Source organism: Pelophylax lessonae (genome assembly GCF_965119305.1).
Source record: "Pelophylax lessonae genome assembly, chromosome: 2".
Lineage (NCBI taxonomy): Eukaryota > Metazoa > Chordata > Amphibia > Anura > Ranidae > Pelophylax > Pelophylax lessonae.
Window position 1 is genome coordinate 424158809 of NC_138769.1, and position 19225 is coordinate 424178033.

A 19225-nucleotide genomic window follows, 5' to 3' on the forward strand; every position below is an offset into this window, starting at 1 on the left:
ATATATTAGAAGTAATTCTAACTTGGAGAACAATTATGCACACAAATATAGAATGGCTGTGTCACACAAAAAAGGTGTTGATAAAATATAGCACAAAAATATCAGTGTTGGCCATAGCAACATTTCAGAATGCAGCTATTTAATTAAAGATCATAAATTGGTTTACTGGTTAACCATGGGCAACACAGACATTCATTTTTTCTAGATTTTATTACATTAGGAAAAGGCATTAAAACCCTAAAATCAGTCTAAATCAAAAGTGCATAAAAGAATATAGCAAACCACATGTGATCGATTATTGCCTTGACGTGGTAACCTGCAACTTTAAGGAATAAAATGTTTCAAATACAACACTAATCCGACAACATAATCCTTTACTAAAACACAAGCTCCTTGCCCAGCTCAAAAATAGCCCAACCTCTTTTTTTTGCTCTCTGCCTAATTATTAGCTGGAGCTTACAAAGAGGTAAGAGGGCCTCAGGAAAGGCTCCTTAACCAATTAGTTCCATCTAGATTTTATTAGAAAAGAGCCCACTTGATCTTTGTTGCCAGATGTATATCCACAGCATTAGACAAAAATGATTGTCTGAAATAATCAACTTATACTACTACGTTTGTTACCAAAAAAATAAAACACAAGCACATCATTGCATTCAAGAGAAACAATGCAGCCATGGAATGATGTGTCAAAGACCCAACAGCCATGTGTGCCCATACTCTATAAGCCATGTTATCTAGTGAGATTTGCAGGGGACAGAATTAAATATAAATGGGGCAATGTTTATTTAAAAGCATCAGACTGACCAAAACTATCTATATGAAATCTGGCAGGGTGAGTTTAATACAATATATATATATATATATATATATATATATATATATATATATATATATATATATATATATATATATATATCTCTTGGAGATCCCAGCAGCAGTATTCTTCTCCCCGGTCATTGTTCTCGACTCTGGCTACCAATTTGGGGTCTTCCGCTGCTCCTTTGGTAATTTCTGCCTATATTAAAATAAGTTTAAACTGCAGCAGTATGAGTGCAAGGGGAACTGGACTAAGTGGCTATTCCAGCGCAGTCCCACCCCATGACAAGGCAAAACACCTTGTCTCCTGTAAACCTGGTCATGGTGGTGTGTGCGCAATGTCCACTGGAAAATAAAAGGACAATGCTCAAAGTACTTTTGTTTTTTCAGCACACTGCAAGGTAAACCTCTGCCTTGCATCGAGTAGTGGACAATTTACCTTCATGAAATGTCTGAGTGACATTGCAATAAAGTTAATTTAAAAAAAAAAAAAAAAAAAAAAAAAAAACACAATTAAAAAACTGTGCGATGAAAAAAAAACGTTCAAATTTTTAAAAAATATATACAGCCGTATTGGTTTTACTCCCACTTCTTGTTCTGGTGGAAGCACTAAAATTATGGATTCCTCATTACTTTCTGCCTCAGTTACAAAGGTCACAGGGTATTTAAAGAGGGTTAGTAGTCTGATCCGTATGTGCTGGGGAGGCGGAGTTCCGATCCGCTGCCTTAGATTTAAAAATGGCGCCACACGTCATTGAGTATACGCCGCCGCTCGGGAAAGCTCGGATACGTTTGGGTATTCCCGGAAATTACCGAGCGGCGGCGTATGCTCAATGACGTGTGGCGCCGGGTGGCGCCATTTTTAAATCTAAGGCAACGGATCGGAACTCCGCCTCCCCAGCACATACGGATCAGACGGTAGCTACTGAAACGATCGGCAGTACAACGGCCCTCACACCGCATCATCGGGGGTGACCCCCAATACCCGGCCTCCGACACCGAGGAGCTCCCCCAGCCTAAAAAGGTCAGTGCCCGCCCCCAGCACATAGGAATTCAGAACGGCCCTCACACCGCACCAATTAATTTAACGGGCTTAATGTCTAGTTAACTAATAAATGGATAGGATAGATAGCTACCCATCTCCTGGCATTGATTAGCTACAGTTAGGAGGCTGCACAGTAGTCTTAACTTTCTTTAAAGTTGAAAGCACTTGTCTTAATGCAGTAGAATTTTCTTAAGAATGTCACTTTTTTTTTTTTTTTTTTTTTTATGTAGAATAGACACCATTTCAAAATATCCTTCTCAGTAACACCAAGAACACAACAAAACAACAAAAATGTAAAAAAAAGTGTATGAGCAGGCAAAGCTTTCAGCTCAGGTTATAGTGACAAAGGGTCAGAACCTCGTCAGGGTTTTTTTTTTTACCCTTCTATAGAGCTATGCAGGACTCCATTAATTCACACCTTACTGACTTGGAAAGGCATGCGTCTGTCCTCGTTTCCAGAAACGTTGCGGTGCCATTTGGCATTCCAAACGCAGGTAGTCTCAGGTAGCACAGAGCCAATATTTGGTACTTGAGCTTCTTTGGGGCATTTGTAGCTGGACAAGAAAATTCTAGTCAATGAGTTATCGGATTTTAGCATTACTATATTGTTGAGCGTAGCCTTAGAGAGACTTCCCGTTATGGTCTCAACAGATTCACAAGACATGGGTGATGGAAATTATGCAACAGGGACACAGACAGCAAAAAAAAAAAAAAATACTCTAAACGGAAAAAAAAACCCCTAAAAGTTACACAAATTTATAGAACAAATAATTTAAAATATTTTCTCTCTTTCAAAGATGAGATTTCTAAGAGATTGGACAATCAGATTGTATAGTGTATTGCCAAGTTAAAGGAGCACTGGATAGCAGTAAAAAGTGGACAAAAAGGATTCTAATACATCCCATTTCTATCGGAAAAAAAACAAAACTATTATGATGAAGGCTAAAAAAGTACACTTTAAAACTTCTATAAGCAACATTAGATTTTTAATTAGTCATACATCCTCCAGTAAAACAAAGGCTTCCTATCCCTGGTCTGCCAAGCTCACACAACACAAAAACTCAATGTATGATTAACAAGGAAGACAACCACATAATTGTTCCATCAAGAAAAAGAAAACCACACATCTATGCACTTCATTATATTATGTTCTCCATCAAGGGAAGGAAAATGATAACTTGCCTTGAATAAATGTAAAAAGAAAATACGTCTATAGACCAGACAGTAAGGCCTTGTTAGATAAGATGTCAGGGACAAATGTCAGGCCAAAAAAGTAACTTAAAAAAAAGGCAGGGAAATTGCACCAAAAAGATTACAGAACATTAGGGGACCTATCACACTGAAGCCTACACATATATTTCCATGGAAAAACATTTCCTTGATTTGAACTTGCTGGAACTCTAGAATGCCCCCATCCTCCCACATATGTAATGAAAGTGCTCATTAGCTACATTGTGGGATGCTAGGTACCATGCCAAAGCTTCAACACAAAGTCCAGGCACCATACAGCACGCTCCTTCGCTGGATAAGATACGCTTTCCACTAAACTCATTTTATTTAAAGATAAATTTGGGGACCTGTGTTTGATTAATAATTTATACTGCAGGTTCACTTTAAGGGGGCATATATATATATATATATATATAGGTATTCCATCTCTACTTAAACTCATTAATAGGTGCAAGGAATTGTATGAATATTTGGGTTTTCAAGTTATCACTCACACCAAGTAGAAATCACTCCTCTGCATCGCGGTTGCCAATGCTAGGCTGAGAGCCTAAGTGTGGCGTTTCACAAATTGTGCCAGCTCAGAAACACGCTAACCTTAAAATGCAGCATGTCCCATGTATTTTCAGTATACACCACTGCAACGTAGTGGTGTGAACTGAATTATTAGAACACAAGGCAAACTGAAGGCAGGACAAGGCTGCCCAGCACAGCCGAACACATATGGTATGAATATGAATATGGTATGAAAGTCAACTAGGTGAGCCACATGCTACATGGCTTCCTAGAAATCTGCCTAAGTGCAGAACAAAGTAAACAAAAGTTAAACACTTAGGCCGGGTTCACATATCTGTAAATTAGTTGCGAGTTTCTCTGCATCCAATTCGCATGACATGCGAGTATGACCGGCTCTCAATAGAGCCGGTTCACACAGGTACGGGGTGACCGCAGCCAGCATACCAAAAGTGTCCTCCTGTGCGGGTTTGGTCCAGTTCAGGTGCGCATTCAGGCAAAAATTCGGAACCGATTCGCACCTGAACTGGTGAACAGGAACACACCGGACCCCATGCTGGGAACCACAGCCGCACATGTTAACCCAGCCTTACGAGCTCTGCACCGATTGTGATTAATGTCCTTGCAAATTTATTATTGTAAAGATGGCAGCAAATCTTTTTATTCCAAAGCCAAGATCACATAGGTAAAGTTGCATCACAGACAAATATATTCATCAGTGGAACCTACATCAAAAGCAAATTTCAATATTAAGTGGCCTGTAGCCACATTCTGAAAGTCAGGATTTCAGCAGAGCCAGCACCCATAAAAAAAAAAAAAAAAAAAAAAAAAAGAAGACCAAAATATTAAATCAACATACATTTCTTCACCAGTGACTACCATGCAAACAAAACCTTATATTACACTATTACACAACCTCACACCTAGGTCAATGCAGACACAAGTTTCTGAAAACTCACAGTACAATGCTACAAATAATCTACAACAGGTATGAACCAATTTAACCTTTGTAAATAACAGGCTTGATCCATGAATTTAAAAAAAGGTCTTGTACCTAAAAATGCTATGGTAATTTATAGCCCATAGTACTAACAGTGGCTCACACAGCCAAATGTGACACTTATAATTGTTATGTGCTCATAAGAGCTATAAAATAGAAAGGTTTGACAACCCATGTATATAGCCTTAAAATGACAAGTTGCACGTTTTTTTTTTTCCACTTTACAAGCCATTGCAATATTTAATTCACACAAACAATTTCAACAAATACGGCTGGGTTTTGAGGTTTTACAGTGTGAAGACAACCTACATAAGATCTAAAATGCTAAGGGGCATATGTATAAAGCAGTGATCAACCATTTTCTGAAGGATTATCTTCCTGGTGACTAGGTTCATATTTAGGATTCATTCACCTGCAGCGAGGGCTCATTGATACCACATGCATTGTGCTGCATTGCTCAACATAGGCCCAGAGCAACATGTCAAAGTTCAGTTCACACAAGCACATTGGGGTTGATTTACTAAAACCGGAGAGTGCAACATCTGGTCCAGCTATGCATAGAAACCAATCAGCTTCCAGGTTTTTTTTGTCAAAGCTTAATTGAGCACAAAGAGACATCAGAAGCTGACTGGCTACCATGCACAGTTGCACCAGATTTCGCGCACTCAAATTTAATAAATCAACCCCATTGTATTGGTGTGCGCTGGGTAAAAATGAATCTCATCTACTCTTTTACTCATCTACTCTAGCATTTTTTTTTTTAAATTCTAAATATGTCACAATAGTTGGAAAGGAGCCAATATGGTTTTTAAAGTTAAACATCAAAATAGGTTTGGATGGAAAAAAAAAAAAAATACACACAAACATTCACTTAGCTAGAAAGGGGTTTTGGAAACGACATTTTAGTCATTTTTCTGGATGTTTTTGCAAACCAACTAAACGTACACACGTTCGGCAGCAAACACACGGATGACAACCAATTCCAACAGCCAGTTTAGGCATCAACCATATGATGTTCGCTAATACTTATTGTAGATTCCTCTAAAGCTGTGTACCCATGAGAATTCTCCATAGGCAGTGCTGCTCAGCCAGAATATAGAGTTGTATTTAATCATACATGGATAGTATAGCTCGTACCCATGGGAAGGCTTTCATGGACACTCCAGGGAGAACGAAAAGACCTGCTGCAATCAGAAGCATCTGTCAAAATCTGCAGTAGGTACAGGAGGTATACTCCAGATATGAATAAATACAGCTCTATTTTGCCAAGTGCGATTGTCAAACACACTGCAAAAGTTCCTTAAAAACACCCAGAAGTACAAGACATTAGTCCAAGTGGATTAACAATTTTGGTATATTTGTTTATTAATTATGTACTAGCCATTCCAGCTGATACTCAAAATATGAAATAATGTTCTCTCTCAATTGGAGTTTTCAGGCACGTCTAAAAAAACTGTTTCTAGCCAACCTAAAATCCTTATAATTACTACTACAGCTATGAAGGTCAAAACCAAAATTTACCACACAATATCAAATAAAAATCTATGTGCACAGTGCCACCAAATACTATTACACATGGCTGTCTATATGTAATCATTTTTTAAAACTCTTATCTTAAGCCAAAAGTAGTGCACAGTCTACTATAATTTAGGCTAAGCATTCAATCCAATGACTTTGTCAGAAGGTTAATCTCTGAAGACAGAAAACTAGGGGTACTGCATAGTTGAAGTCATACAACATAACAATACATTCATAAGTAGACCATTAACACACAAACACCATATTTGTTCAAACATGGGCTATATTTTATTAAAAGCAAAAACAGCAAAAATAAAAATAAAATCTCCAGTAAACCTGATAACACAAGCACTGTTTAGCCCAGTTAGCAGATAGTTAAAGTGGAGAGTCACAGCACAGCTCTCTCCTGTAGTTTCCCCAGCCATATGCTGATACCCTTAAGACGCCATGCGGTCCAGCTTTATAAGCTTTCATCTCCAATTCCCTGCTTGAAACACGAACTGCCTGGTAACAATGACTCTCTGTGTGCCGAAAATCCTATTATTGATCCTTCTACTTACCTTGGGCTGTGCTCTTCTGGGAAATGCAACTTTAGGGTCAATCTGAAAGGACGGGACACAGGAAAAGAAAAAAAAAAGAAAAAAGCAGTTAGTGACTTGAATTCACTTGTTTCCACTTTGAGATTAATGGCTCATATTTAAGGGTGGTAAAATGGACATTTATCACTTAAACGTTGGAACGACATTTTAGCGTGTTCTGTAATGCTCTGTAGCCCTGACAAAGTCAAAGGGGTTACTAGCCTACTAGAACTGCTACAAAGCTAATGTGCTCTGTTTGTATCTTACAGAAATGACATTGATTTCCTTTATTACAATGTATTGAAAAATTAGAACTGCCGAGCACACAAGAGACCCAGTGATCTCCGTATAACAAAGTGCTTCTCTCTCGCTCAGCGTGTCGAACAGATGTTTGAGCCCCACAGCTAAAAACGTAAAGTTATTTGCATGTACTTCATAATGCACCATTCTGCAGAGGGATGTGCAAACAGTTCTGGATAGAAGCAGTCACCCAACAGATTAATCTGTGCAAAAATAAAACTCAACCCCTTCACAGCCACAGTCTGAGCGCTGTCTGCAATACAACCTGCTGCCATCTCTACCTAATCACTGATAACTTGTACAAATACAGATGCCAATACCTGCTTCAAAACATAAATCCCTTCTGCTAAAAACGCCACATGCAGTCTATTCGAGTTTAGTAATAAATAAGTGGATTTTCCCTGGAGAACTTGAAATAAGCAAATGTTGTGGCTGGCAAGAAGCTATGTGTAAGCTTTGAAAAGGTTTCTGAGATAAACACAGAAGTCTAAGCAGCTCTACACAAGGATCTGTTGTGATAGGTTTTTCTTCCACCCTCCATTAACCTGGAAATCACATCGTCATGTTTAATAATGCAACAGCATGGCCACACTTTCTAATGTGTTAGCAGAACAAAAGCAACAAGTGATGTAGATGGCTACATGATGAACATCTAGATCTATAAAGACACAAAAAAGTGTGTGACAAAGCAAGTTTTTCTTTTCAAATACTTCACAGAAAAGACGTCACAAGCTTTTATTTATTAAAGAGTTGTGTACAGCACTACACAACATTCATACACAAATCGATATGGCTGTTTCAGGTATAAGAGCCCTATACTCTAGCTGGCCACACAGTTTTTAACACTCCGGTCAGTAAACACAAAGCTGGACTACCTGTCTTGGCACTTTACCACAAATTAAAAAAAACTAACAATAGCTGGAAAAACTTTGTGCAGCTTAATACCAACTATTAAAATTGCCTTGGATACCCAAAACCACGCTTAATAAAATCAGGCAATGAGTAAAGTGCAGCAAACCACAGCAATCAATAAGAATGTTACCAGTTACTGAACAGATCGCATTTACACTGAAATCTAACAAGTTGCTATGGGTAACTGAATATTGTCATTTCTTACTTTAATCCATTAAATAAAAAGATCAAATGTCATGCCGTTCCAAGGATCTACCATGTTATATTCAACCTTACATGTGAGCCATTAATCTATGCTATTCCTTTATGAGACACACAGTAACGTGACATTTTGCAAATCCTTCCCACAACAGTATTATAAGATCAGAAAAATATACAACAAAAAGGGGAATGCAACAAGTGAGGTATTTGCATGCAGGCAAGCAAGAAGTGATGTCTACATTTAAAATTTGAAACTACTAAAAATCTGAACATCCCAGAATTTCAGTTAAACAATAATTGCAAATTCAACATTGTAGGTTATCATGCTACCTAATGAGTAGTTAGTCACGGTCCAAAGATGCTTTAGCAGATTTTCTAGAATTATGTAACACCCTTTCATGCTTGCATGGAAATTACTCACCTCTTGCACCCCTACTACTATTACATTCAATAATCATCTACCAAGAAATAAAATGAGTTAGTCAGAGACAAAAATTCTACTTACTGTATCTACAAATCCTCTAGGAAAAAAAGTACTATGACACTATTTCTGAGGTTTGTGGGCCATTACCTAAAATCAAAGCTTTTAACGTAAGCGTAAACAAGAGCGGTGACTCCAAGCCAAAGCCCAACCGAGCTGCCTCCTGCACTGAATGTTGAAACACGAGTCAAAAGACTAGATAAAGCTACATTAACAATAATCAAGAACGTGGTGACAAATACAAAACATACTATTAGCTTTTGCAGCCCATTCTGCTTTGCACTTCCGCTGAAGCCTGAACCTGGGCCTAAAATGTTTAAAACATCACCTACCCAAAAATTACCTTTAAACATTATCTAGAATTAATCTTTGGCATCAGCAGATCATTGTCCTTGCCCTTTTGTGACTAAGCCATTCTTATTTGTCAAAAAAGCATAAAATTACCATGAAATAAAGGAGGGAGGTAAGTACAATGACTACACAAGAATTAACAAATAAAAGGTGCAAGTGTATAAAAATTAGCACACTTACAGTTTGAGCTTAATTTAACTTTTTATCCTCACAGACTACAGAAGTAAGGGTAGTCTTCAGCTGTTCAGCTAGCAACATAAAATGATATATCTACAATGTGTGCACATTATATATAATGAATAGATATGCAAACGTGTGCATACTAACTTCCTCCTCACATTCCTTAAAGCCCAGTGCACGTTATTTTGGAAGCTCATCTCTGTGCTCAGGTTCCATTTTTTAATCTAGGACAAAGCTTGCTGAATGAATATACAGTTAAAATTGTGACATTTACCAGTTGTTAAAAAAAATCCTTTATCTAATCAGTGTAATTAGCTCACCTTTCCCTCCTCATTAAGCACGATAGCAGCAATACAGGAGATCTTTTGTCAGCGTCCCTTTTCCAAGCTTTGTGAAAGCGTAATTAAACTGGGTAATAAGGTGCAAAAAAAGGCTGTGTTTTTTTTCCCTTTGCTTTGTAAACACAGGAAAACAGAAGTGAGATGCACTGACAGCACTGGCTGATCAGCCATAGTCACTGAAAACTAACCTTATGCAAATGTAGGTCTAGAAGTTGGTGCTAAGGGCAAAATAAACACGCTAAAGCAAATACTAAGCGTTTCTAAAATTAATAACACACAGTAAAATAAACTGAGCGTCCTAGTAAGTCTACCAAGCCTAAACTGACATCAGGAGATTGTATTAACTACAGTCACTTGCTCACACAAACAAATCAGCATGGTACATTTTTAAACCCATATATTAACCAGCTACACATTACTGATGCCTAGCAGAAATAATGGTGACTTGACAGCAGCTATGTACAGCTGGTGGTAAATGAGGTGAGCAAGGTCTACAGGTAAAAAAAAAAAAACAACACTTTAGACAACCTTAAAAAGTGCCTGGCAAAGACAAAAAAAAACAAAAAACAAAACTGCATAAAGACAAACAAACGTCAACAAAGACTGAACAACTGAATTTGAAAAATAAAGCACAACATACCGTCTTGGAATCTAATTCATGGTGGGGTTGAGCTAATACTTTATCTACACTTGCAGGATCTGCAAACGTAACAAAGCCGAAGCCTCTGAAATCAGACAAAGAACAAGAGAAATGACAATGAGTGCTAAACATGAAGCACAGATGCAACATATAAATTAAAAAACACCACACTTATTAACAAATTAAAAAGAAAAAAGCACGCATTGGGGTGAAAGGCTAGGCCCCCTTGTGTGTCCCAAAAGCAGCAGTATATAAATTGGCATTGGCACAGAGGATGCCAGCTGCATAGAACCACAACAGCACAGTTATTGGACAAGTTTTATTTCTCTTACAGTTCCTACTGTTTGTTAGAGAAATCCCAAAAATATAAGGTAAGGGAGGGGGTGTGGGCTAATAGAGGGTGAAAATAACCTGGATACAGTATTACAGGCACAAAGACAACACTAGGTAACAAGGTCTACAACAACTAAACAATTCAGCACTCTGGTTAACACCACAACTTTTAGTTTGGCCAGAGAGGAGAATGGCCCTAAAAGTAAGGGAGGCTACTTGATGGAGAAGAAGAGTGTGGCACTAAAAGTAAGGGGACTACTTGATGGAGAAGAAGATCGGGGCACTAAAAGTAAGGGGGCTACTTGATGGAGAAGAAGAGCGGGGCACTAAAAGTAAGGGAGGCTACTTGATGGAGAAGAAGAGTGTGGCACTAAAAGTAAGGGAGGCTACTTGATGGAGAAGAAGAGCGTGGCACTAAAAGTAAGGGAGGCTACTTGATGGAGAAGAAGAGCGTGGCACTAAAAGTAAGGGGACTACTTGATGGAGAAGAGCGGGGCACTAAAAGTAAGGGGACTACTTGATGGAGAAGAGCGGGGCACTAAAAGTAAGGGAGGCTACTTGATGGAGAAGAAGATCGGGGCACTAAAAGTAAGGGAGGCTACTTGATGGAGAAGAAGATCGGGGCACTAAAAGTAAGGGAGGCTACTTGATGGAGAAGAAGATCGGGGCACTAAAAGTAAGGGAGGCTACTTGATGGAGAAGAAGAGCGGGGCACTAAAAGTAAGGGAGGCTACTTGATGGAGAAGAGAGTGACCCTAAAAGTAAGGGGGCTACTTGATGGAGAAGAGAGTGACCCTAAAAGTAATTGGGCTATTTGATGGAGAAGAGAGTGACCCTAAAAGTAAGGGGGCTACTTGATGGAGAAGAGAGTGACCCTAAAAGTAAGGGGGCTACTTGATGGAGAAGAGAGTGACCCTAAAAGTAAGGGGGCTACTTGATGGAGAAGAGAGTGGCCCTAAAAGTAAGGGGGCTACTTGATGGAGAAGAGAGTGGCCCTAAAAGTAAGGGGGCTACTTGATGGAGAAGAGAGTGACCTTAAAAGTAAGGGGGCTACTTGATGGAGAAGAGAGTGACCTTAAAAGTAAGGGGGCTACTTGATGGAGAAGAGAGTGACCTTAAAAGTAAGGGGACTACTTGATGGAGATGAGGAGAGTGACCCTAAAAGTAAGGGGGCTACTTGATGGAGATGAGGAGAGTGACCCTAAAAGTAAGGGGGCTACTTGATGGAGAAGAGAGTGACCTTAAAAGTAAGAGGGATACTTGGAGAAGAGAGTGACCTTAAAAGTAAGAGGGATACTTGATGGAGAAGAGAGTGACCCTAAAAGTAAGGGGGCTACTTGATGGAGAAGAGAGTGGCCCTAAAAGGGGGCTACTTGATGGAGAAGAGAGTGGCCCTAAAAGTAAGTGGGCTACTTGATGGAGAAGAGAGTGACCTAAAATAAGGGGACTGCTTGATGGAACATTGGAGCGTAGTACCTGATCAATACTGGCGGGCAGATGTGATTGAGTAAACCTCAGTGTGGAGAGGCAGAGATTTTGAAAAGAAGTCAGTGAGACGAGGGGGGTGTGTGCCTGCGCAGACTGAGATTACATCTTCCCCCTTTAGGCCACTTGTCCAGAGGACATACCTTCTGGAGAGTACAAAAGTTTTTTCCATGGAGTGAGCTTACCTGGACCGTTTGGTGGTGGGGTCTCTCATCACCATGCACTCTCGGATTTCTCCAAATTTGCTAAAATAGTCTCTGAGGCTATCTGTGCACAAGCATAAAGGACAGGACGACCGTAAGCAATAGGTCAGAAGCAAAATAAAACACAGCCCACCCCCCCCATCCATCCCATGCCCAAGGAGCCCCAAATAGCGATAGGGGTCGAATAGAGGACTCGGAAAAGAGAAAGAAATAAATAAGCGGAGAAGAGAGAGAGGGAGGGAGAGAAGTGTGGGAGACGGAGCAGGGGGGGAGAAGACGTGGAACAAAGAGCCAGGAATAAGGGGGGTCACCGGTGCCTGCTTACCTGGGGAGGTCTGCCAGCTCAGCCCGCCGATAAACATTTTACTAGAAGGGGAGGAAAACAGAACACAAGTCAGCACAGATGTCAGATCGGCCATTTTGACGTGTAACTTACAAAAGGGAGAGAGAAGAGGACAGGGAGAGAGAGAGAGGCAGCAGAGGGTGAGGATGGAGCACACACTATAGATGACAGGAGAGGAGGAGGCCCACTCTTCTCAGGGAAGGTGACTGTCAACAAGCAGCCCTCCCTCCTCTATGTCCTTGTCCTTCCTAGGAGAGGGGATGCTACCCAACACACCATCCCATACAACTTACCCGGGGTCGTGCTGAGAATCATTCGGACTCACTGAGGTGGCCTGGCTCCCATCTGCCTCCATGTCCCCTTTAAACTCTTTACAAAAAAAAAAAAAAAAAAAAAAGCTAACTAGTAAAAAAGAAGCCGGCGTACGTATAAAAAGCCCCGAATAGAATCCACAGCAGCCGCAAACTCTTGTCAGGGAAGACTGTCAGTAGCCCCGCTCCTCACACACACACGGTGACAGCAGGCTGTCCTCACTCCTGCACTGGGACTCGCTCTGTGTGTGTATATGTGAGTGTGTCTCTCAGTCACACAGGGAGAGAAGCAGCAGCTAAGCGAGGAGCCGCTAACAGAATATTATTGAGCCGGGAAGAAGCTCGTCACACGTGGGATCAGCTCAACATTGTCACGCCTCCTCCCGCCCCCTGCCCGCAGCTCCACCTCCTCTCCCCAGCACGACGGCCATGGGCGGGCTCCACTCCGGTGACGTCACGCTGCCTCCCTACCTGCCTGGTGTGCTTGCGGATCCCTAGGCATCCCCGGCGTCCCTCTAGACGTGTGTGCTCCTTAGGGCTCATTCACACCAAGGGCAGAGACTTCAGTGTTTCTGCAAGGCTCAAAGCACAACACTGGTATCATGTGTGAGCTGGAATCTGCATTACTGTGCTGTGAACAGGGCACATAACGTGCAGAAAAACTCACTCAAACGCGCATCAAAACTTACTGAAACGAAGGTCAATGCACAGAAACACTCACTGAAATACGCACAAAATTTGGTGTCAACACAGAAAAATTTACGCACCAAAACTGATGTCAACGGCATAAAAACTCTCTGTAAACTAGTGATTGACCAATATCTTTTTTTTCCGCCGATACCAATATTTTTGTCATCGGACATCGGTATCGGCCGATATTTCCGGAAATTCTTTTTTTTTTTTTTTTTTTATGTCTACAGGTACTGTGGTGGAGGGATCTGGGGGTCTAAGACCCCAAACCCCTCCGCTGCACTTAAAAGCATTCAAAATGCCAAGTTTGGCTGTTTTGAACGCTGTAAGTTTCTGAATTTGGCGCCGCCAGTACTCGGAAGTGATGTCACGTCATGACATCACTTCCGGGTACGCGGCGGAGCCGAATTCAAAGAAATGGAGACCCGGGTCAGACAGCGGTGAAGGTAGGATTCCCGGGCCTCCCGTGGGACGGCGGGAGGGGGGGTTTAGCTGCAGGCATCACCCCAGTACAAGCACTTTCCCTGAAATCTCAGTAAATTAAAAGCCATTCCGATATATCTTTGGCTTTGCCGATAATCGGTCGATCTCTACTGTAAACGCGCACCAAAACTGATGTCAACAAGCATAAAAACTCACTGAAATGTGCACCAAAACTGAGGTCAATGGGCATAAAAAACTCACTGAAATGTGCACCAAAGCTGATATCAACGGCAATAAATACTCACTGAAATGTGCACCAAAACTAATATCAACAGGCAAAAAAATCTCACTGAGATGTGCACCAAAACTAATATCAACAGGCAAAAAAATCTCACTGAAATGTGCACCAAAACTAATATCAACGGGCAAAAAAATCTCACTGAAATGTGCACCAAAACTGATGTCAACGGGCGTAAAAAACTCACTAAAACGGTGCACCAAAACTGGTGTCAACGGGCATAAAAAACTCACTAAAACGGTGCACCAAAACTGGTGTCAACGGGCATAAAAAACTCACTAAAACGGTGCACCAAAACTGATGTCAACGGGCATAAAAAACTCACTAAAACGGTGCACCAAAACTGGTGTCAACGGGCATAAAAAACTCACTAACCGTATTGCGATCTTCTCCGGCACTTTTTTTTTTTTTTCATGGACATGGGTGACACTTGTGTCATCCGGTCCGTATGTCCGCATATCATCCCCTCCGTTTGCGGATGATATACGGACATAATGTATGTCTATGGGCATTGCGGATGTCAGATGATGACACTGCTGACATCCGATTTTGCATCCATTCCGTTTTTTAAACGGAAGAAAAATAGGGTTCTCTTCCGTTCCAAAAAACGGAACAGAACTGAAAGGACGAAAATTGGATGTCAGCGGTGTCATCCGCAATCCCATAGACATTCATTATGTCCGTATATCACCCGCAAACGGATGGGGTGATTTACGAACATACGGAACGTCTGTGTGAAAGAGCCCTAAGGGTAAAATAAATATAATATATAAATGCCTAAGTGCAATTTTGTTATTAAAACCGTACATATCATCACAACTACTTTGTGCATCCAGGTGGATTATAGCGCTTTTTTCTCAGGACAAATTGGGCTTTCATTTGGTGATAAATGATAATGATATCTCCTATTTTTTTATTATTATTATCAAAGAAAAACTGGCCCAAAATAGTAAAAAAAATGTTTTGTTTTAAATGTAGCTGTATATTTCTTCTTGCTACCATAACCTACCGTCAAAGAAAAATCCAAAATAATTTCTCCTGCTCCTGACGATCACAGTGGTTCCACATATATGTATGTCAGTTTTTAGTACCCGTAGTACAGCCCAGAAGCAATAGTGTAAATTTTGCGTTTTCTTTTTTTTTTTGTCCTACCTAAAACACACTGACACTGACTGACACTGACTGACACTGACGCTAATTTATTTAAAAAAAAAAAAAATCCTGCCCAAAATATACTGACCCTGACCTTGACCTTTGAGCCTTACGTGACCCAAACACTAACCCTGGCACTGACCTAGATCAATCCTTGATCTAGGTATTTTTTCTTTATTTTATTTTTTTAACATTTTTTTTTTTTAAACCCGGTTCACACTGGGGCGACCTGTCAGGCGACCTGGTCGCCTGACAGGTCGCCTGCCATAGAGAAGCTGTGGACCCGTTCTAATAGGAGCGACACAAGTCGCTCCGACTTATAAAAAGGGTCCGGAGCTTCTTTGGGGCGACCCGGAGCGACCTGCATTGACTTCAATGATATGAAGTCCGTGCCAGCCGCTCCGCGGTCGCAGTGCGAGCAGCGCGCCGCGACCTATGAGGTCACCCTGGCAAGTAGCGTCGCCCAAGTGTGAACGGGGTCTCACAAACACCTTTTTACTTTTATTTTTTTTCTCTGCTAAGGAAAGAGAACTATACATTGTATCCTTCCTCTCTATTCACAGAGAGAGAGAGAGAGAAAAAACAGGGGCGGGCTTCACAGTGACGGATCACTGGGGTAGCCAATTAGAGGCTACCAGAGCGATCAGGTGACCCAGAATTGGGAGACTGGGGTCCCAATCCTTAGTATATGGCTCGGGGCTCTGTTCAGCACACTCCCAGCACAAAGTGAGGTATGAATATGTCAGTGGGAAGGGGTAAACAATGTAAACGTTATGCACGTGTCTAAATGCAGCACTGTGGGCCCTTTCACACTGATCAGTTTGTGATCGCTTTTTTAGTTAATGCATCCCTTTAAACCCTACAAAAATTCTCGCACCAGTCAGTTGAATTTTTATTTATAAAGTCCTGCTTGCTGCATTATTATTATTTTTATTATTATACAGGATTTATATAGCGCCAACAGTTTGCACAGCGCTTTACAATTTGAGGGAAGACAATACAGTTACAATACAATTCAATACAGGAGAAATCAGAGGGCCCTGCTCGTTAGAGCTTACAATCTAGAAGCATTTTTGGTGCACTTTCCAAAACCGCACCAAAAACGCAGCTTCCCATTGAAATGAATAGAAAATGCATCAGAAACGACCCACAATGGCCTTTTTGGCGCTTTTTTTGAGTCACATGTCCATGTTTCAGAGGTGCGTGCTGGAAGTCAGGCACCCAGAAAACGTGCTAGAAACATGTAAAAAAACGCAGTATGAAAGCAGCCTATAGGAATCTATTGGGCCGTACATGCAGTTGCATCTACGAAATGACCATTTCCCACCCGGCACCCGCTAACCGCAGTGCATTTTTGCTGCGGGTGCAGGAAAACATGCAATTTACTTGTGAACTAAAGCCTCGTACACACGCATCGATAGTTGGCCAGGAATTTTCGGCCAACGTCCGATCGGCCGATTTTCAGCTTGTTAGTATGATGCTTTCGACAACCGACTGCGACGGTGTGCGGGCTATAAAATTTTTTGTTGGCCGTCAACACAACGGCCGATTTTCCGTCAGTCAGTACAGATTTCGGCAGACAAAAATCAGATGAGCAAGACTGGGCATGCTCAGAGAAGAAAAAACACACGGAAAGTAAACCAGAACATGACATCACTTCTGCAGTTGGTTTTTGTTGGCCGAGAAAATTTGTGTGCAGTCTAGAGCACATTTCAACCAACAAACAACACTGGACAAAAGACGGCCGATCGGTTGGCCGATAATCGTTGCGTGTGTACGAGGCTTTAGCCTCACACAAGATCTTCTGATAGCTGTGCGGGGAAGAGCCTACGTCCCTTGCAGGAAATACAAATATGACCGTGTGAATTAGCCCTTATGGTGGTCATATACTTGTCAAGAAATGACTTTTCTGATTCATCGCTCCCAATAACAATAATTGATCTTTAGTCAACAACACATTTGATCCATATCACACTCACAGGGAAGTGCATACAATCAATGGTTGGAAGATACAATTGTAAATTATGGATTGCATCTCTGTTTCCATATGCAATCTCATAATCTGATCAATTGAAATAGAACTGAAATTCATGAACAAAGCATCTCAGTGCTGCTGATCAGTGCAACACGATCAATCATTTCAAGTTTGATCGAATCCCATCTAAATGGGGTCTAAATGGCTCAGAAGGGAAGCTATATCTATCAGATTGTTTGCCGATTCAATTGTTTCGATAGAATAGCATACTGATCAGATATTAAAATGATAGCGTGCGTGGCTGGATTCACACCTGAACTAAGAGGCTGCTAGGTGATTTCAGGCGTTCCTATTCGATCATTTTGCACATCTAAGGCTTCATTAACACTTGTGCAAACAAACAAGTTGCTGCGACTTTAAGTCTTACTGATTTGAACAGGTGCCATTAAAAAGGATAGGGTGCGACTTGCCATGCAACTTTGATGTCGCCTAATTTAGTTCGACTTTTGATGCAACTTAGATCCATTGAGTGTAACGTCAGATCAAAGTCGCAGTGGAAATCGTGCGACTTTAGAGACACGCTAATGTGAATGGAGCCTAAAGGAGCGTATTAGACGTGTATTACAAGCATTTAAATGGGTATTCACGCTTCAGGGGGGTTTGGTTATAGAAATGTAAAGCAGTAGAGGGAGGAGGCCAGTTCAGCCTAAACAAATGCTCAAAATACAACTGAAAAAATGTGCAAAAGCTCTCAATTTTACACTATTACAGGCATTCCCATTCAAGTCTTTGTGGGTAAAAATGACCAATTCTGCTTCATAAGTAGCTCTTGTAGGCTTTGGAGCCTCGGGCGTCAAGCTACAGGTGTCTTAGAGCTTGTATGTGAACAGCCACTGCTAAAATATAAGGGGTTTTGGAGCCTAAAGCAGAACTTCCCTCTTAAGCCCCGTACACACGTACCTATCGTCAGCCGAACGATCGTCCGTCTTTTGTCCGCGGGCTGTCTTGTCTGTTGAAAAGTGCAAAAGACTGCACACGAATTTTGTCGGCCAACAACAGCCGACTGCAGAAGTGATGTCATGTGATGGTTAACTTTCCTTGTATTTTTTCTTTTCTGAGCATGCCCAGTCTTGCAAATCTGCTGTCTGTCGGCCGAATTCTGTACTGACTGGCGAACAATCGGCCGTTCTGGTGTTGGCCAACTAAAATTTTAATGCTTGCATGACAGATTCTTTTCGGCCGAGAGTGCGCTGTCGGCTGTCGGAAGCATCATACTAACAAGCCTACAATCGGCCGATCGGTCGTCGGCCGAATCTTTACGGCCGACAATCGGTACGTGTGTACGGGCCTTAAGGCCTCATGCACACAGGACGTTTTTGGAGCTGCTGTTAGCAGCGTCAGACGTTTTTTTTTTGCAGCTGCAGAACGCCCATCCATGTTATTCTATGGCCTCATGCACACATAGAGCCTTTAGGAGCTCCAAGTGGCATAGGCGTTTTACAGCTCCAAAAAAAACCCAGGAACTGTACGTTCTGGAGCTGCAGCGTCAAGCTGTAAAAACGTCTGACGCTGCTAAAGGCTGAATAACGTTGCTTAACGTGCGTTAAGCCACGTTGTACGTTTTTTTTTCTTCCATTCAAAATCAATGGTTCCCTACGGGAGCCTATTGATTTGAATGGAAGTCGCACCACAAGTCGGATCAGGATGATCCGACTTGTGGCGCGTCTTGCCCTGTGAGAATCTTGAGGGGGAACTCCACGCCAAAATGGGGAAAAAAACGGCGTGGGGTCCCCCCCAAAATCCATACCAGACCCTTATCTGAGCATGCAGCCCGGCAGGCCAGGAAAGGGGAGGGGACCAGCGAGTGGCCCCACCCCCCTGGACCATACCAGGCCACACGCCCTCAACA

At 41.5% G+C, this 19225-nt stretch overlaps 1 protein-coding gene across 8 annotated transcripts in view; it reads right to left on the reverse strand.

The window, feature by feature from the left end:
• Positions 1–13146, reverse strand: part of MSI2 (musashi RNA binding protein 2) — a 945687-nt gene extending 932541 nt beyond the window's left edge. For all 8 annotated transcript variants that reach the window (XM_082244675.1, XM_082244672.1, XM_082244671.1 and 5 more), the window contains exons 1-5: positions 12761–13146; positions 12450–12490; positions 12107–12188; positions 10104–10188; positions 6680–6721 (exon numbers count right to left, since the gene is read on the reverse strand). In XM_082244675.1, coding sequence (XP_082100801.1) covers positions 6680–6721; positions 10104–10188; positions 12107–12188; positions 12450–12490; positions 12761–12822 — 312 coding nt within the window. In that variant the 5' untranslated portion in view covers positions 12823–13146. The remainder of the gene's footprint in view (positions 1–6679; positions 6722–10103; positions 10189–12106; positions 12189–12449; positions 12491–12760) is intronic.
• Between the last annotated feature and the right edge of the window lie 6079 nt (positions 13147–19225).